Genomic DNA, 21301 nt, shown 5'->3' on the forward strand with positions numbered 1-21301 from the left:
TACGACATATTCTAAGCTCTGATAAGGCCACAATCTTTATGAAATCATATTTTATTCATGTTTATTGCATGGTTGAAACTGTAATGATCTGTGAGGATTAGGAATAGCATGTAGATGATCAAATAATAAAAAATTAAAAAACAAAACATGAAAGTTTTTCCAACTAAATACTACAGTTGAAGACTGACCTGCAAACTTCTAAATCATCACCCCATTCATCGCAGTTAACAGGTGTAGTAGTATGTTCATATTGGGATAGAGGAACTGGCGCCAAGGTCTCTGCACCAGATCCTTCCTCCTTTATAGTTTTCTTAATACGTTTATCTTCTTTCATGTGACATTGACACTTCTGATTACCAGTACAACATGATTTCACTCTTCTCTTCACTCTTCTATTAGCATAGCGCTTTGTTTCAGCCGATGATCCTGATGATGTAGGGCTGCTGGACTCTTTGAACTTTGATGGTTTTCTCCTTCTGTAGTAGGAAGAACTATTGGTAAAATTACTGGTATGTGCCTGTTGTTGCTGCTGTTGATGATGGCGATGATGTTGATTAAGATTTTGTGCTTGTGAGAATTTGGATCTTAGAGGCACCATTTCAATGCCACTAGAGTCTGAAGAAGCAGCATGTGATTTATTATGTTTTCTTCCTCTTTTACGCTGTTTAGGATTTTCATTTCTTCTCACTCTTGTAGCCCACTGTCTGTCATCCGATGAAGAATCTGTGTCTATTCCCTCTAATTTCTCTGTTACCTCTCTAGGTTGCATTTCTCTTTGCTTTGCTTTTTGGGCACAGGTGGAGCAATATGTTCTTCTACGTTTATACCTTCGTTTTACTTGCTTTTTACCAGACTCCCTACCAGAAGGTGCAATTGGCATGACAGGTGTAGTATGGTTAAAGTCATCTTCCGAAACATCAAGCAAGGCAGTTCTAAAAAAATATCCATGACAGATGGGGCATGCAAAAGTAATGAAAGAAAAGATGAAAAACAATGATAAATGGAACAGAAACGGCATGTGAATCTACATGAAATGATAGGAAATTTGATGCATAAAATGGTAACTAAAAATGGAAAATAATGATACATTAGGACCTCAAAGCGTATGGTCATTTTTGCCATTTAGAAATAGAATATAATGCGCTTTACATACCTACATATATCCTGAGTAGATGGACAGACAGATGTTTGTGAATGGCTCCTTGGAGCTGTATCTGTGGTTGGACTGCTTGCCTAAAAGAAAATGAAGTATTATACCACATGATAATATATCGTGCTCTGCCTGCATATACAGCTCTGGCAAAAATTAAGAGACCACCACATCAAAACCCTGTCATGGGCAGCCCAATCTCCAGACCTGAACCCCATTGAAAACCTCTGGAATGTAATCAAGAGGATGATGGATAGTCACAAGCCATCAAACAAAGAAGAACTGCTTACATTTTCCACCAGAAGCAGTGTGAAAGACTGGTGGAAAGCATGCCAAGACGCATGAAAGCAGTGATTAATAATCATGGTTATTCCACAAAATACTGATTTCTGAATTCTTCCTGAGTTAAAATATTAGTATTGTTGTTTCTAAATGATTATTAACTTGTTTTCTTTGCATTATTTGAGGTCTGAAACCACTGGGGTTTTTTTTTTGTAATTTTGACCATTTCTCCTTTTCAGAAAAAAATTACAAATTTATTGCTTGGAAATTCGGAGACACGTTGTCAGAAGTTTATAGACTAAAAGAATAATTTACATTTTACTCAAAAATATACCTATAAAGAGAAAAATCAGACAAACTGAACATTTTGCAAGGGTCTCTTAATTTTTGCCAGTGCGGCAATATATTAATATTCCTTGTTGTGCAAGCAGTATAAGTATGGATTTATTTCTTAATTTATTTATTGCAATGTTTGCTTAGCTACACATGAAAGAAGGCTTCAAGTCACCACCAGATACACATTAACATTTTCAATACTTTATTGTGGAGTAGAAAGGGGTGTAACAGGCTGTTAGGGGCTCAAGTACATGATTGTATCTCAGCTATACTGAGTTTGTGAATTATACATCGCCACAATATTGCACCTGTAAAGTTGCATGTGCTCTATTGTAATGTCACCTTTCTTCAAGGTTGACTTGCTGTTCTTTGTCAAATCCTTCATTCCACTGGTATTCTACTATGCGGTGGTGAATATTTCTATAATACAACATTGTATAGAGGCCAATATAACTGCATAAGAAGTGCCCTTCACTCCACTATATGTGGATATGTATAATATCTTAAAGGAAACAGTTCATCAGGTTTTTGATCTGACTGCAGCATGCTATAGAGGCAGAGTTCCTGATTCCAGTGATGTGTTACTTATTGAGCTGCTTCTTGTAGTTTTGATAAAATTAGCAGATTATCTCTAGAGGATCCTGCTGTGATGTAGTCCAACCACTCAGTCACCACTGATTGGCAGCTTACTGGTTTAGGGGTTGAGTTCCCGCCTCTGCACAGGGGGAATCTCGGGCCATCTCCTCTGCGGTCTCCCATTCTTCTCCTGCCGCAGTGGAGCCTGCTCAGTGGAGACGTCGGTCTCAGCGTCTCGCTCAATCTGACTCAGTGCAAAGGGTTACTGCTGCTTTTCCAGCTTCTGCCATTGAAGCCAGTGCTGGGCAGCGGCGAGCAGACACTTTTGGGACTAAGTCCTGCTTTTCCCCTTCTGAGCATGCCCAGGGTTAGATCTCTCATTGGAGATCGAGGGTCACATGCTTAGATACTGCTGCAAAACCCATTGGTTCTCCTGGAAGGTCCTGACGTTGCTCAGGCTCTGTGGCAGCATCTCATTGGTCCTTCTAGAAAGGTCCTGTACTTGCTGCAGCTATAAAAGGTTCGCATGGCCGCACAGCCATGAGCTAGTATCAAATCTAAGTTATGTGCTTTGCGCCAGTGTGGTTACGTGTATATGTGTTCAGGGACCCGGCTGAAATAAGCCCCTAGAATACCGGCACCTCTGGTGAGGAGATTGTATGATTGCCTCTTTGATTGCGTAACCACAAACTGCTATCTGCTCAGCAGTTGCTGTGTAATCCTGTGAGGTTAACAGGACACAGTGCTTTCATTAGGCGACTCTGTGAAGTAACAGAGTTCGCTTCTACCGCCATATCGGGCCGCCATTTGCCAGCAGCAGGTTCTCTCCTGCACGGTGGACCCTGGACTGCGAACACACCAAATAACATCTCTCTATTTACTCGGTGCGTTCCGCCAGCCCTAAGATACTGACTATGCACAGTGTGAACAGAAAGATGACATTCAGTGGTGTGAGCGGGGTTCTATAGAGCTCAGCATTCAGAGAACTGGCAGATGTGCAGCAGAGAAAGCAGTATTTAATCCAAACTGAAGCGGCAGTAAAGTAAGTGACATAATGCAGGAATTGGTGTCCCTGTCCCTACATAATACTGCTCTCAGATGGGGTAGCACAAACTTGGTGCCAGATACCCTTTAATCTGCCATTTTTTCAAATTAACCAACTATAAACATGAGGATCTTTTGCCTGAAAGGAGGCAAAATAATATTTTGTTACTTATTTTAGGAATTATGTTCTAGTTTTAAAAAATATTCAGTTTTTATACTATTATTATTTCACACTTTTGCAAGTCATGTTATTTTTGCATAGCGGTAGACTCATTGCAGCAATAAATGTACTGCATGTTACACATTTTGGTGCATAAAGTCCAGAATTGTTAAAGGGAACCTACCACCCCATTTTTTAAAAATTAGATAAAAATAGTGTGAAATAGGGGCAGAGCTGGGCTTTACATTAGGGCCTTTTCGGTGCCTTTACACCCCCGTTAGGCTGCCCAAATACCTTTGTGAAGTGGCCGTTTTCTGCTGTCACTCAAGTGGGTCAGGTCGGATGGGCGTGGTCACAGCGCTGTTTGTCCCCCAGGATCCTGCTCATCATTACGTTGGTGGCGTAGTGGTGTGCGCATGTCCAAAGAAGATCCACTGCCCAGGAGATGAATAACGGCGCGGTCTTCGCTATTCAGCCGTTTACCGGTGGGCACGGCCATCTTTCCTGTGGCCGCGCCTGCGCAGATGGAGCGCTCTGCTGCCCGGGACTCAGGAAAATGGCCGCCGCGATCTCCATCTGCGCACGCGCGGAATCCCGCGGCCATTTTCCTGAAGTCCCGGGCAGCAGAGCGCTCCATCTGCGCAGGCGCGGCCACAGGAAAGATGGCCGCGCCCACCGGTAAACGGCTGAATAGCGAAGACCGCGCCGTTATTCATCTCCTGGGCAGTGGATCTTCTTTGGACATGCGCACACCACTACGCCACCAACGTAATGATGAGCAGGATCCTGGGGGACAAACAGCGCTGTGACCACGCCCATCCGACCTGACCCACTTGAGTGACAGCAGAAAACGGCCACTTCACAAAGGTATTTGGGCAGCCTAACGGGGGTGTAAAGGCACCGAAAAGGCCCTAATGTAAAGCCCAGCTCTGCCCCTATTTCACACTATTTTTATCTCATTTTTAAAAAACGGGGTGGTAGGTTCCCTTTAAAAGGGTTGTTTGTTTTAAAATGTTATGTGCCAAACCTATGACATACCAGTTACAGCAGTTAATCATCATCAATGGGTCCAATGATGCCCCTCCATTTCTGATTTTTTAATGGACGGAAGTGGTATATTAATTTCGACAGCGCATATCTCCATTAGTGCCAATCACTAGGCTTAGCAGTGCATAGTGTTTACGTCGGTATCTCCACTGAGCCCCGTAATTGGCTGCTGCAGTAACGTACTGTAGACAAGATGTCACCACTGCAGCCAATCAACCAAGACTGGAATAGTGACTGAGAGGTATCACTAGAACTAGAGAACGTGACTAACAGCTATAATTGTTATTTAAATGGTCTGCAAACCTAGTGACACATAATATTTTAAACCAGAGAACTCATCTAAAATAAATGTAATATTCAGTGGCAAGTAAATTCAATTCTTTAAAAAAGTCATTTTTTAATTGTGATAAATATAATTGGCCATTTAGATTGCTTAATTCAAGTGAATGGCAAAACAAATTGTAATCTTTTCCTTGACTTTTCCTTGACTGGATAAGTAATAATTATAATTTACTTAATAGTTTGCACCTTGATTGCTGACCCTTCATTCTCATAAAACATTAATTAAAAAGTTCTACATAAATTGTTGAATGGCATCTGCTTATAGCACGATAAATACCGGAGAACAAATTATGGCGCTTAATTACATCAAAATAACTCAAAGTCACATATTTCACACCACATTAAGTGCCCACATAAAGTACTAGTCAAAGAACAAATGAAAGAAAGTCAATACCATTTTTCTTGCAGTTGGAAGTGGTTCTCTAAAACATACAAATCTTTTTATTAAACGTCAAATGGAATAATCAAAGAGTAGAACTGAATTTATTAAATAAGTCATGCATAGATATATTCAAAGTGTTTAGAAAGTATTCACAAGCCTCAGAATTGTTTTACTGTGTAAAAACATTGAGTCACTGTCAGTTTGATTACAATGCTTTCTGGTTTACAGTAGAGTAGTACAATAATTAAAAAATAGAATTAATAGCTGTTTGCACTGAAAGAGAATCTCTGGGACATAAACATCGATAACCTGTTCTATGTTTAATGATCCATCAATGAGTAATTATGAGAGTCCATTATCTATTATCCATGAAAGTCAGCACAGTAAAAGCATCACAGAGGTCATTAGAACCCCATGTTAGTACATAGCCATGTAAAGGGCATGGTTATGAGCTGAGATGAGGTATTGCATGTGTGAGGGGTTGACTCACTCAGCTGCTTCCCAAGGTAGACGCAGGAAAGGTTCTTCTAGTAAGTCACATGCTGGTTTATTATGGACTGCATAAACCACAGCAGGGTTCAGCCAAATAAACAGAGCTTTCCTGGCATGACGGCAAACAAAAATATAACATATGGAAAAGTCCAATTGTCTGAGCGATTCACCTGCTCAGACCACCAGGTGTCTTCAGCTCCATCTCGAGCCATTCTTTGTAGTCTTACTCTCTCCAAACCACACCACTGTCTCTCAAGTCAAGCTATTTAAGCCAGACCATGTGATGATCACATGACTGTGACATCATCACAGGTTCTGTCAGTACACATGCCGATGTTGACTCTGCAGGTGGAGATATGGTGGACACCTTCCCACGCACTCTATAGATGTCCATTTGTCAAAATCATTTTGATATTAACATTTATGGGAAAAAAGAAGATATGGGTTTGGAGAGAAATGGATTTTGGAGGAAGAAATAGAGAAAGAATAGAAAAGAACTTGGAGGAGGATTTGAGAGGATAATGAATGGGTGAGAGACGAGAAAAAAAATGCATAAATACAGTGCTATGCAAACTTTTTAGGCAGGTGTGCAAAAAGGCTGCAAAGTAACAATGCTTTTAAGTATATGTAGAGACTTTGAAGACCTAGGCCGAAAAGTGAAGGAACTGGTAGTGCAGGTCATCTTCTCATCCTTCCTCCCAGTGGATGGACATGGATCAAGGAGATTGAACAGGATTCTACAGGTGAACAGCATTTTGGGTTTCTTGACCATGAAGTGAATTACCTCTATGATGAACTCCTTGTTATAGATGGGTTGCATGTTTAAAAAAAACAGGAAATCACATTTTTGGTAGATGTCTTGCTACACTCATAAGGAGAACTTTAAAATAGGGATGGGATGGGAAATACAGTACAGACCAAAAGTTTGGGGACACATTCTCATTTAAAGATTTTCTGACTATGAAAATTGTACATTCACACTGAAGGCATCAAAACTATGAATTAACACATGTGGAATTATATACTTAACAAAAAGTGTGAAACAATTGAAATTATATCTTATATTCTAGGTTCTTCAAAGTAGCCACCTTTTGCTTTGATGACTGCTTTGCACACTCTTGGCATTCTCTTGATGAGCTTCAAGAGGTAGTCACCGGGAATGGTCTTCCAACTGTTAGAGCAGGATTTATTTTATTTTGCTTGCCTCCATTTTGTATAAGTGTTATTAGAGGTCAGAAAAACAAGACATAATTCACTATTCTTCATTGTGCTGTTATCGCTGATTCCTAAGAACTAATTGTAGCAGTGAATGTCCTTGGTAAAATAACGAATAATGTACTGTGTAAAATATGTTTGCAAAACCGTAGGGAGGCAAGGGATTAATACACTCCGACGCTTAGCCAATACATGGAGAATCCGCCTCCAACACAAGAATGCATAAAAAGTGTGTGTAAGCTTATTAAAGACTAGAGATATTTCAGATACAGCCGTGGTGTACTGTGTCATGTCTCTCCGGTGCCGTGACGTCATCTCTACGGTGGACTCATCAGAAAGTAGGTCGAGACCTGCGATAACACAACAATCTTGAAGGAGTTCCCAGAGATGCTTAGCACTTGTTGGCCCTTTTGCCTTCACTCTGCGGCTCGATTGGGTTCAGGTCTGGTGACTGTGGAGGCCAGGTCATCTGGTGTAGCGCCCCATCACTCTCCTTCTTGGTCAAACAGCCCTTACACAGCCTGGACGTGTGTTTAGGGTCATTGTCCTGTTGAAAAATAAATGATGGTCCAACTAAACGCAAACCGGATGGAATAGCATGCCGCTGCAAGATGCTGTGGTAGCAATGCTGGTTCAGTTTGCCATCAATTTTGAATAAATTCCCAACAGTATCACCAGCAAAGCACCCCCCACACCATCACACCTCCTCCTCCATGCTTCACAGTGGGAACCAGGCATGTAGAGTCTATCCGTTCACCTTTTCTGCGTCGCACAAAGACACAGTGGTTGGAACCAAAGATCTCAAATTTGGGCTCATTAGGCCAAAGCACAGATTTCCACTGGTCTAATGTCCATTCCTTGTGTTCTTTAGCCCAAACAAGTCTCTTCTGCTTGTTGCCTGTCCTTAGCAGTGTTTTCCTAGCACCTATTTTACCATGAAGGCCTGCTGCACAAAGTCTCCTCTTAACTGTTGTTGTAGAGATGTGTGTTATGGATCCCAATGGCTAGGAGATCGCACTGGACAAGCAAAAAATAACTCAAATAACGGACGAGCTCTAGGGTGATGGAACCTGGGCTGACCGCTGCCCTACTCCTGACAAACACAACTAGAAATAGCCAGGGAGCGTGCCTACGTTGATTCTAGACGCCTCGCGCCAGCCTAAGAGCTAACTAGCACTGCAGAGAAAATAAAGACCTAACTTCCCTCCAGAGAAATAAACCCCAAAGGTATAGTTGCCCCCCACATGTATTGACGGTGAAAATGAGAGGAAGGCACGCACATAGATATGAAAATAGAGTTAGCAAAACGAGGCCCGCTATAACTAGAAAGCAGAAGGATACAAAAGGGGTCTGAGCGGTCAGCAAAAAACCCTAATCAAAAACCATCCTGAGATTACAAGCACCCATGTGCCAACTCATGGCACATGGGGAGCACCTCAGCCCACTAGAGCTTCCAACTAGCATAGAGTAATATTTAGCAAGCTGGAAAAAAAACAAAACAACTGAAAAGCATAACTTAGCTTATCCTGAGAGATCTGGAAGCAGGTAGTCAGAACCAAACTGAGCACATCTGAATACATTGATAGCCGGCAAGGGAATGACAGGAAAGCCAGGTTAAATAGGAAACACCCAGCCTCAGATGGACAGGTGGAAACCAGAGACCGCAACCCACCAAAGTCACCCAGTACCAGTTGTAACCACCAGAGGGAGCCCAAAAACAGAATCCACAACAGTACCCCCCCTTGAGGAGGGGTCACCGAACCCTCACGAGAACCCCCAGGGCGATCAGGATGAGCTCTATGGAAGGCGCGGACCAAATCAGTCGCATGAACATCAGAGGCGACCACCCAGGAATTATCCTCCTGACCATAACCCTTCCACTTAACCAAATACTGGAGTTTACGTCTGGAAACACGAGAATCCAAGATCTTCTCAACAACATACTCCAATTCTCCCTCCACCAGCACCGGAGCAGGAGGCTCAACCGAAGGAACAACGGGCACCTCATACCTCCGCAATAACGACCGATGGAACACGTTATGAATAGCAAACGATGCTGGGAGATCCAAACGAAAAGATACAGGGTTAAGAATCTCCAAGATCTTATAAGGACCGATGAACCGAGGCTTGAACTTGGGAGAAGAGACCTTCATAGGGACAAAACGAGAAGACAACCACACCAAGTCCCCAACATGAAGTCGGGGACCCACGCGGCGACGGCGATTAGCAAACTGCTGAGCCTTCTCCTGAGACAACTTCAAATTGTCCACCACCTGATTCCAAATCTGATGTAGCCTGTCCACCACCACGTCCACTCCAGGACAATCCGAAGGCTCCACCTGACCAGAGGAAAAACGAGGATGAAACCCCGAATTACAAAAGAAAGGAGAAACCAAAGTAGCAGAACTAGCCCGATTATTAAGGGCAAATTCGGCCAGTGGCAAAAAGGCAACCCAGTCATCTTGATCAGCAGAAACAAAACACCTTAAATAAGTTTAAGTTTCCAAGGTCTGATTAGTTCGCTCCGTCTGGCCATTCGTCTGAGGATGGAATGCAGACGAGAAAGACAAATTAATGCCCATCTTAGCACAAAACGTCCGCCAAAATCTAGACACAAACTGGGATCCCCTGTCAGAAACGATATTCTCCGGAATCCCATGCAAACGAACCACGTTCTGAAAAAATAAAGGGACCAACTCAGAGGAGGAAGGCAACTTAGGCAAGGGTACCAAATGAACCATCTTAGAAAAGCGGTCACACACAACCCAGATAACGGACATTTTCTGTGAGACAGGGAGATCTGAAATAAAATCCATGGAAATGTGCGTCCAAGGCCTCTTCGGGATAGGCAAGGATAACAACAACCCACTGGCCCGAGAACAGCAAGGCTTAGCCCAAGCACACACTTCACAAGACTGCACGAAGGTGCGCACATCCCTTGACAAGGAAGGCCACCAAAAAGACCTGGCCACCAAGTCTCTAGTACCAAATATTCCCGGATGACCAGCCAACACAGAAGAATGGACCTCGGAGATGACTCTACTGGTCCAATCATCCGGAACAAACAGTCTTTCTGGTGGACAACGATCAGGTTTATCCGCCTGAAACTCCTGCAATGCACGACGCAAGTCTGGGGAGACGGCGGACAATATTACCCCATCCCTAAGGATACCAGTAGGCCCAGAGTCTCCAGGAGAGTCAGGCACAAAACTCCTGGAAAGAGCATCTGCCTTCACATTCTTTGAACCTGGCAGGTATGAAACTACAAAATTGAAACGAGAAAAAAACAACAACCAACGAGCCTGTCTAGGATTCAGACGCCTGGCAGACTCAAGGTAAATCAGATTTTTGTGATCAGTCAAGACCACCACACGATGTCTAGCACCCTCAAGCCAATGACGCCACTCCTCAAATGCCCACTTCATGGCCAAAAGCTCCCGATTACCCACATCATAATTGCGCTCGGCGGGCGAGAATTTTCTAGAAAAGAACGCACATGGCTTCATCACCGAGCCATCGGAACTTCTCTGTGACAAAACCGCCCCCGCTCCAATCTCGGAAGCATCAACCTCAACCTGAAAAGGAAGTGAAACATCTGGTTGACATAACACAGGAGCAGAAGAAAACCGGCGCTTAAGTTCCTGAAAGGCCTCCACAGCCGTAGGAGACCAATTAGCAACATCAGCACCCTTTTTAGTCAAATCAGTCAAAGGTTTAACAACACTGGAAAAGTTAGCAATGAACCGACGATAAAAATTAGCAAAACCCAAGAACCTCTGAAGACTCTTAACAGATGTAGGTTGTGTCCAGTCACAAATCACCTGAACCTTGACGGGATCCATCTCAATAGTAGAAGGAGAAAAAATGTACCCCAAAAAAGAAATCTTCTGGACTCCGAAGAGACATTTCGAGCCCTTCACAAACAGAGAATTGGCCCGCAGGAGTTGAAACACCTTCCTGACCTGTAGAACATGAGACTCCCAGTCATCAGAAAACACCAAAATATCATCCAAATACACAATCATAAACTTATCCAGATATTCACGGAAAATATTGTGCATAAAGGACTGAAAGACTGAAGGAGCATTAGAAAGTCCAAAAGGCATTACCAAATACTCAAAATGGCCCTCAGGCGTATTAAATGCGGTTTTCCACTCATCACCCTGCTTTATCCGCACAAGATTATACGCACCGCGAAGATCTATCTTAGTGAACCACCTAGCCCCCTTAATGCGAGCAAACAAATCAGTCAATAATGGCAATGGATACTGATATTTGACTGTAATCTTATTCAGAAGGCGATAATCTATACAAGACCTCAGGGAACCATCTTTTTTAGCCACGAAAAAAAAACCTGCTCCCAGAGGGGACAAAGATGGACGAATATGTCCCTTTTCCAAGGACTCCTTAATATAATTCCGCATAGCAGTATGCTCTGGCACTGACAGATTAAATAAATGACCCTTAGGGAACTTACTGCCAGAAATTAATTCTATAGCACAGTCACAATCCCTATGAGGAGGGAGCGAATTGAGCTTAGGCTCCTCAAAAACATCCCGATAGTCAGACAAAAACGCAGGGACCTCAGAAGGAGTAGATGAAGCAATTGAAATCAGAGGTGCATAATCATGAACCCCCTGACATCCCCAGCTTAACACAGACATTGTTTTCCAATCCAGGACTGGATTATGAGTTTGTAACCATGGCAGACCAAGCACTAGTACATCATGTAAATTATACAGTACAAGGAAGCGAATCACCTCCTGATGAACGGGAGTCATGCGCATGGTCACTTGTGTCCAGTACTGCGGTTTATTCATAGCCAGTGGTGTAGAGTCAATTCCCTTCAAAGGAATAGGAACTTCCAGAGGCTCCAGACTAAAACCGCAGCGTTTGGCAAATGACCAATCCATAAGACTCAGGGCAGCGCCCGAATCCACATAAGCATCGACGGAAATGGATGACAGTGAACAAATCAGAGTTACAGACAAAATGAACTTAGACTGCAGAGTACTAATGGCAAAAGATTTATCAACCTTTTTTGTGCGTTTAGAGCATGCTGATATAACATGAGCTGAATCACCACAATAAAAACACAATCCGTTTTTCCGCCTATAATTTTGCCGTTCACTTCTGGACTGAATTCTATCACATTGCATAGTCTCAGGTGCCTGTTCAGAAGACACCGCCAACTTGTGCACAGGTTTGCGCTCCCACAAACGCCGATCAATCTGAATGGCCATAGTCATAGACTCATTCAGACCTGTAGGCGCAGAGAACCACACCATAATATCCTTAATGGACTCAGAAATACCATCTCTGAAGTTTGCAGCCAGGGCGCACTCATTCCACTGAGTAAGTACCGACCATTTCCGAAATTTTTGACAATATACTTCCGCTTCATCATGCCCCTGAGAGAGGGCTAATAAAGCCTTTTCAGCCTGAATCTCCAGGTTAGGTTCCTCATAGAGCAATCCCAGTGCCAGAAAAAACACATCCACACTGAGCAATGCAGGATCCCCTGGTGCCAATGCAAATGCCCAATTCTGAGGGTCGCCCCGCAGGAAAGATATTACAATCTTGACCTGCTGAGCAGGGTCTCCAGAGGAGTGAGATTTCAAAGAAAGAAACAATTTGCAATTGTTCCTGAAATTCAGGAAGGTAGATCTATCTCCAGAAAAAAACTCTGGAATAGGAATTCTAGGTTCAGACATAGGAGTGTGAACAACAAAATCCTGTATGTTTTGAACTTTTGCAGCGAGATTATTCAGGCTGGAAGCCAAACTCTGGACATCCATATTAAACAGCTAAGGTCAGAGCCATTCAAGGGTTAAGAGGAGGTAAGAAGCAGCTAGACAGCAATTAAAGGCTAGGCAGCAAAACTCTGAGGGAAAAAAAAAATATATCCCTTCAACACTTCTTTTTCTCCTGCTTCAGCCCAAACAATTATCACTTTGTTGGCCGGCTATACTGTTATGGATCCCAATGGCTATGGGATCGCACTGGACAAGCAAAAAATAACTCAAATAACGGACGAGCTCTAGGGTGATGGAACCTGGGCTGACCGCTGCCCTACTCCTGACAAACACAACTAGAAATAGCCAGGGAGCGTGCCTACGTTGATTCTAGACGCCTCGCGCCAGCCTAAGAGCTAACTAGCACTGCAGAGAAAATAAAGACCTAACTTGCCTCCAGAGAAATAAACCCCAAAGGTATAGTTGCCCCCCACATGTATTGACGGTGAAAATGAGAGGAAGGCACGCACATAGATATGAAAATAGAGTTAGCAAAACGAGGCCCGCTATAACTAGAAAGCAGAAGGATACAAAAGGGGTCTGAGCGGTCAGCAAAAAACCCTAATCAAAAACCATCCTGAGATTACAAGCACCCATGTGCCAACTCATGGCACATGGGGAGCACCTCAGCCCACTAGAGCTTCCAACTAGCATAGAGTAATATTTAGCAAGCTGGACAAAAAACAAAACAACTGAAAAGCATAACTTAGCTTATCCTGAGAGATCTGGAAGCAGGTAGTCAGAACCAAACTGAGCACATCTGAATACATTGATAGCCGGCAAGGGAATGACAGGAAAGCCAGGTTAAATAGGAAACACCCAGCCTCAGATGGACAGGTGGAAACCAGAGACCGCAACCCACCAAAGTCACCCAGTACCAGTTGTAACCACCAGAGGGAGCCCAAAAACAGAATCCACAACAGATGTGTCTGCTGCTAGAACTCTGTGTGGCATTGACCTGGTCTCTAATCTGAGCTGCTGTTAACCTGAGATTTCTGAGGCTGGTGACTTGGATAAACTTATCCTCAGAAGCAGAGGTGACTCTTGGTCTTCCTTTTGGGGCGGTCCTTATGTGAGTCAGTTTCTTTGTAGCGCTTGATGTTTTTGCCACTGCACTTGGGGACACTTTCAAAGTTTTCACAATTTTTCAGACTGTCTGACCTTCATTTCTTAAAGTAATGATGGCCACTTGTTTTTCTTCACTAAGCTGCTTCTTTCTTGCCATAATACAAATTCTAACAGTCTATTCAGTAGGACTATCAGCTGTGTATCCACCAGACTTCTGCACAACACAACTGATGGTCCCAAACCCATTTATAAGGCAAGAAATCCCACTTATTAAACCTGGCAGGGCACACCTGTGAATTGAAAACCATTCCTTCATGAAGCTCATCAAGAGAATGCCAAGAGTGTGAAAAGCAGTCATCAAAGCAAAAGGTGGCTACTTTGAAGAACCTAGAATGTAAGACATAATTTCAGTTGTTTCACACTTTTTTGTTAAGGATATAATTCCACATGTGTTAATTCATAGTTTTGATGCCTTCAGTGTGAATGTACAATTTTCATAGTCATGAAAATACACAACAATCTTTAAATGAGTAGATGTGTCCAAACTTTTGGTCTCTACTGTATATGTCCAGGAAAAATTATGGAGCTAATGAATTATTGCTATTAGATGTAGAAATAAAGAAAAAAAACATTAAATTCTAAATGAAACTAGAGGAACAAGAGAAACCGAATACAAACTAAAATGTGTCTATACAAATGCACAGCACATAGGAAGCAAACTAGGAGAATTGGAGCTGCTAGCACAGAAAGAGTAATATGATGTCATAGGCATCACGGAAACTTGGTGGGATGATAAACATGATTGAAATACAAACCTTGAAGGCTACAACTTATTTATTAGAAACAGGACTAACAAGAGGGGAGGAGATGTTGCATTGTATGTTAGGAAAAAGTATATCTCCACAGAGATCCAAGCATCAGAGAATGGTAGCTCTGTAGAAACTGTTTGGGTAAGAATACAAGAAGAGAAGAGCAGAAAGGACACTATTGTATGTGTTTACTATAGACCACCTGAACAGACTGAAGATATGGATGAACTCTTTTTGCATCCAATGTCCCTGTTTTCAAAAAAGTGCAACATAGTGATCATGGGAGATTTTAACTATCTAAATATTTGTTGGCAATCTCTCTCAGGCAAAAGCAGAAAGGTCCAGAAAAATCTATCCTTGACAACTTTATATTTCAAAAGGTAGAAGAGAGGACAAAAGGATCTGCCAACTTTGACCTAACTCTCACCAACAAGGAGAAAATGGTTGAGGAAGTAAAGGTGGCTGGGAATATAGGCGGCAGCGATCATGCTATGTTCAAATTTTGGATTACAAGAGGAGGAAGACTCGTGCGAGGACTCAAGATTTTAAGGTTGGACTTCAGGCAGGCAAATTTTAATGGACTCAGAAAAAGGGTACAAAAAGGTTCAATGGCTGGATGATCTAAAGGATAGAAATGTCCAAAAAGGATGGGAGAATTTGCAAAATGGAATTATTCCTGCACAATCAGTAACAATCACTAAAAGAAGGAAGAATTGAAAGCATTTAAATAGACCATTATGGATTAACACAGAACTTGAAAGCTTGTTAAAAAGGAAAAAATAAATGAATAGTAAACGGAAAGAGGTTGTCACATGTAATGAAGAATGTAATGATGTCTGCAGGGAATGCAGGGCAGGCGTTAGAAGAGTTAAAGCCAGTAACAAAATGAGCCTTGCTAGGGAGACCAAAAGCAATAAAAAAAGGATTTGGGGGGGATATGTCAAAAGCAAAAGAAAAGTCAAATAGGATATAGGATATTTAAAGAATTAAAAGGGTGAAATTGATGTTGAGAAGGCCAAACTTTTAAATTCCTATTTTGCATCTGTTTTCTCTAAGAAATCAGTTGTAACATCAACTGATGTTCATGGTGCTATCGAAGGGATAAAAGAATCCACACTATCTGTAAACAGAAAGTTGGTGAGGGAACACTTATTTAAATCTTTTTCCAGATGAATTACATCCTAGGGTGCTGAAAGAGATAGCAGAGGAAATTGCAGAACCACTGGCCATAATCTTTTGAAAAATCCTGCAGAAAAAGAAGTCCCAGAAGATTGGAGAAGGGCAAATGGTGTCCCTGTCTTCAAAATAGGAAGGAAGATAGAGCCAGGAAATTACAGGCCAGTGAGCCTTACTTCTATTATTAAACCACATATATGTAAGCACATGGATAAGAATGCAGTAATTAGCCAGAGTCAGCATGGCTTTGTAGAAACAAGTCATGCCAGACTAATCTAATTTCCTTTTTTTTTAGCTAGATAAGGAGGAGTATATCCCTAATATATAACCACATAGATATGTGCAATACGAAGCACAACTCAAGCAGACAACATATTAGATGCAAAAAGAAAACTATTTGAAGTAAAAAATAGTCAAATATTATTGCCAATTACATGATTTTATTAAGGACACCAAAAATAGACAAGACCAATTAAAAAACATGAAATTACAAGACATAATTAAAAATGCACAAAGGTTAAAAATGAGGCTATAGAACAGCATCAGCAACATGAATAAAATATGACATCCGAAGAAGTTAGATGTAGATGTAAAGTACAAGTGCAAGTGTACAGTAGAAATTACTCAAACACTCATAATAATGAGACATGTATAAATATAAAGTGCAGTGCATAATACGGTTAATTGACCCAACATAATATAAGAAACAGAACAAGTCATGATAGAAGTGTCAAGTGACTATAGCAGAATTATAATAAAGATAATAAAAGCAACAATAATGAGTAAAACTGAAAAGGATATGGTGTAAGATTACAAGGAATATATAGATCACATTACTGACCCAGGTTCATGCTGTGAATGCCGTTGCCAGTCACTCCAAGGTGTGTTTCACGTGAGCTTCTTCAGGGAGTGATGTAGTGGGGGGAAGTGCATGGAGTTTGAATATAAGCATAATGATCTCTAGACCAATGACAAGTAACTTATTCAGGTGCCTACTACTGGGTACATGAATTGTCTTGCCAGTGTTGCCGTGCATCCATTGCGCGCCCCTCATCAATGTCACAAGCAGGCGAGAACGCACCTGACTAAGTTACTTGTCATTGGTCTGGAGATCATTACTGTTATATTTAAACTCCATGCAGCCCCCCATTCCATAATTCCCTGAATAAGCTTGTGTGAAACGTGCATTGGAGTAAATGGCGGCGACAGCAGCATTCGCAGCAAGAACCTTGGTCGGTAATCTGATCTATACATTCATTTTATTCTCACACCCTATCACTTTCAGTTTTACTCATTATTGTTGCTTGCATTATCTTTATTATAATTGTACTATACTCACATGAAACTTCTATCATGACTTGTTCAGTTTCTTATGATATGTATCGTCAATTAACCCTATTGTGCATTGCATTTTATATATATATATATATATATATATATATATATATATATATATATATATATATATACATAGCTCATTGCTATGAGTGTTTGAATATCTTATACCATGTACTTGGAGTTTATATCTGCATCTAATTTCTTTGGTTGTCAAATTGCATTCATTCTGCTAATGCTGTTCTGCCTCCTCTTTTTTAATCTTTGTGTTTTTTTTATTATGTCTTGTAGTTTCATGTTTTTTAATTGGTCTTGTATATTTTTGGAGTCCTTAATAAAATCATGTAATTGACAATGATATTTGACTATTTTTTACTTCAAGTAATTTTCTTCTTGTATCTAATTTCCCTCTATGATGGAATCACTGACTGGGTGTATCAGGGAAATGCAGTAGATATACAGTTATGTCCATATATATTTGGACAGAGACAACATTTTTATAATTTTGGTTATAGGCATAACCACAATTTTAAAGAAAACAATTCAGATGCAGTTGAAGTTCAGACTTTCAGCTTTCATTTGAGGATATCCACATTAAAATTGGATTAAAGGTTTAGGAGTTTCAGCTCCTTAACTTGTGCCACCCTGTTTTTAAAGGGACCAAAAGTAATTGGACAATTATTATTATTATTTATTATTATAGCGCCATTTATTCCATGGTGCTTTACATGTGAGGAGGGGTATACATAAAAACAGGTACAATAATCTTGAACAATACAAGTCACAACTGGTACAGTAGGAGAGAGGACCCTACCCGTGAGGGCTCACAATTGACTCCAATGCTATTTCATGGACAGGTGTGGGCAATCCCTTTGTTATGTCATTCTCAATTAAGCAGATAAAAGGCCTGGAGTTGATTTGAGGTGTGGTGCTTGCATTTGGAAGGTTTTGCTGTGAAGTAAGCATGCTGTCAAAGGAGCTCTCCATGCAGGTGAAACAAGCCATCCTTAAGCTGCGAAAACAGAAAAAAACCATCCGAGAAATTGCTGCAATATTAGGAGTGGCAAAATCTACAGTTTGGTACATCCTGATAAAGAAAGCAAGCACTGGTGAACTCATCAATGCAAAAAGACCTGGGTGCCCACGGAAGACAACAGTGGTGGATGATCGCAGAATAATCTCCATGGTGAAGAGAAACCCCTTCACAACAGCCAATCAAGTGAACAACACTCTCCAGGAGTTAGGCGTATCAATATCCAAATCTACCATAAAGAGAAGACTTCATGAAAGTAAATACAGAGGGTTCACTGCATGGTGCAAGCCATTCATAAGCATCAAGAATAAAAAGGCTAGAATGGACTTTGCTAACAAACATCTAAATAACCCAGCACAGTTCTGGAGGAACATTCTTTGGACAGATGAAACCAAGATCAACCTCTACCAGAACGATGGAAAGTGAAAAGTATGGCAAAGACGTGGTACAGCTCATGATCCAAAGGATACCACATCATCTGTAAAACACGGCGGAGGCAGTGTGATGGCTTGGGCATGCATGGCTGCCAGTGGCACTGGGTCACTAGTGTTTATTGATGATGTGACACAGGACAGCAGCAGCCGAATGAATTCTGAGGTATTCAGAGACATATGGTGTGCTCAGATCCAGCCAAATACAGCCAAACTGATTGGTCATCATTTCATACTACAGATGGACAATGACCCAAAACATAAAGCCAAAGCAACCTAGGAGTTTATTAAAGCAAAATAGTGGAATATTCTTGAATGGCCAAGTCAGTCACCTGATCTCAACCCAATTGAGCATGCATTTCACTTGTTAAAGACTAAACCTCAGATAGAAAGGCCCACAAACAAACAGCAACTGAAAACCAACACAGCGAAGGCCTGGCAGAGCATCAAAAAGGAGGAAGCACAGCGTCTGGTGATGTCCATGAGTTCAAGACTTCAGGCAGTCATTGCCAACAAAGGATTTTCAACCAAGTATTAAAAATGAACATTTTATTTACAATTATTGAATCTGTCCAATTACTCTTGGTCCCTTTAAAAACAGGGTGGCACACGTTAAGGAGCTGAAACTCCTAAACCCTTCATCCAATTTTAATGTGGATACCCTCAAATGAAAACTGAAAGTCTGAACTTCAACTGCATCTGAATTGTTTTCTTTAAAATTCATTGTGGTAATGTCTATAACCAAAATTATAAAAATGTTGTCTCTGTCCAAATACATATGGACGTAACTGTAGTATATCTCAACTTTAGCAAAACATTTGATAAAGTATCTCATACTAAACTTACTGAAAAAAAGATCAATTATGGGAATGAGGAGGCTACAGTTAGGCGGACTCCTAACTGGTCCAGTGATCATACTCAAAGAGTGATAATAAAAATAAATGTTTGCACATCCAATTAGAAGACTGTTTTAATTGGGCTACCACAAGGTCCCGGCCCTAGTTTTGTTCAGCATTTTCATAAATGATCTTGAAAAGGGAACTGAAGATAAACTAATCAATTTTGCAGATAATATAAAGCTAAGAGGGATAGCTAACCTTAGAGAAGATAGAGAACAAATTCAGAAAGTAAGCTTGAACATAACCACCGATCCACCAAACCGCTGCCCGACCAGCTCTACCCTCACCTATTGTATCCTCACCAATACCTTGTAGATTGTGAGCCTCATGGGCAGGGTTTCTGTCCTCATGTACTGACTTTTACTGTTTAAGATTATTGTACTTGTTTTTATTATGTATACCCATTTTCACATGTAAAACGCCGTGGAATAAATGCCACTATAATAATAATAATAACAGTGGGCAGCAACGAATAGACTGGTATTTAACAGGGAGAAATGCAAGATTCTACATCAGGGCAAGAAAAATGAAGATCACATCTACAGAATGGGAAGTATACAACTAAGCAACAGCATGTATGAAAACTTGAGTATACTAATAAATGACAGATTGCACATGAGCCAACAGTTTGATGCAGCGGCAAAAAAGACACAGTTCTGTGATGTATTAAGGGAAGCATAAAGTCTAGATCACGTGAAGTATTTATCCTCCTCTACTCCTCCTTGGTCGGGCTTCACCTGAAATACTTTGTCCAGTTCTGGGCACCACATTTTAAAAAATACATTGAAAAACTAGATCAAGTTCAGAGAAGATCTACCAGGATAGTGAGCGGACTACAAAGAATGTTGTACCAGGAATGGTTAAAGGATCTGGGAATGATATCTTGCAAAAACAAAAGATTAAGAGGAGAGTTAATATCTTTTTACAAATATCTGAAGGGATGTCACATTGTAGAGGGATCATCCTTATTCTCATTTGCACATGGAAACACGAGAAGCAATGGAATGAAACTAAAAGGGAGAAGATGCAGATTAAATATTAGAAAAACATTTTTGCCAGTGAGGGTGATCAATGAGTGGAACAGACTGACATGAGTGGTGGTGAGTTCTTCAATGGAAGTTTTCAAACAGAGGCTGGACAGACATCTGTCTGAGATTGTTTAGTGAATCCTGCATTGAGTAAGGAGTTGGACATGATGACCCACCCTGAAGGTCCCTTGCAACTCTGTCATGCTATGATTCTATGATATAAATAATATATATATATATATATATATATATATATATTAATGTCCTATTTTTTAACCCCTTTCTGATATCAGACTTAATAATCCGTCCATGTGCTCTGGGCCTATTTGACCAGGATTGGATTATTATGTCTGCGCGATCGCCCGCGCGACGTGGGGTGTGAGGGCGAACGCTGCCGAGTGTCAGTTGATTTTGACTGCTGACACCTGGGACTGTGTGCCAGTAGTGGTCACAGATTTCTCCCAGTACTTTAACCCCCAAACACGATTGCAGCATTCCAGGAGCCGGTAGAGGGCTGACAGCCCCTCTGCCTTTGGATCAGAGACCCTGCAGTGTCATTCGGAGATTTAGATGGAAACCTCAAAGTAAGTGCTCAGCATAGAGTGCTGGATAAATGTGATCCCTTATGTTATGTAAAATATTCACAATAAAATCATCAACTCAATCCATAAAAAAGCAAGTCCTCCCTCAGGTCTGTCATT

At 41.2% G+C, this 21301-nt stretch overlaps 1 protein-coding gene across 2 annotated transcripts in view; it reads right to left on the minus strand.

Moving 5' to 3' along the window:
* MARCHF1 (membrane associated ring-CH-type finger 1) overlaps nt 1-21301 on the minus strand; it is a 555399-nt gene that overhangs the window by 207934 nt on the left and 326164 nt on the right. The window contains exons 3-4 of one of the 2 annotated variants that reach the window (XM_077279450.1): nt 1154-1233; nt 189-932 (exon numbers count right to left, since the gene is read on the minus strand). In XM_077279450.1, coding sequence (XP_077135565.1) covers nt 189-932; nt 1154-1233 — 824 coding nt within the window. The remainder of the gene's footprint in view (nt 1-188; nt 933-1153; nt 1234-21301) is intronic. The other variant, XM_077279451.1, reaches the window with a different exon arrangement.

Source organism: Ranitomeya variabilis, chromosome 1 (assembly GCF_051348905.1).
Source record: "Ranitomeya variabilis isolate aRanVar5 chromosome 1, aRanVar5.hap1, whole genome shotgun sequence".
Lineage (NCBI taxonomy): Eukaryota > Metazoa > Chordata > Amphibia > Anura > Dendrobatidae > Ranitomeya > Ranitomeya variabilis.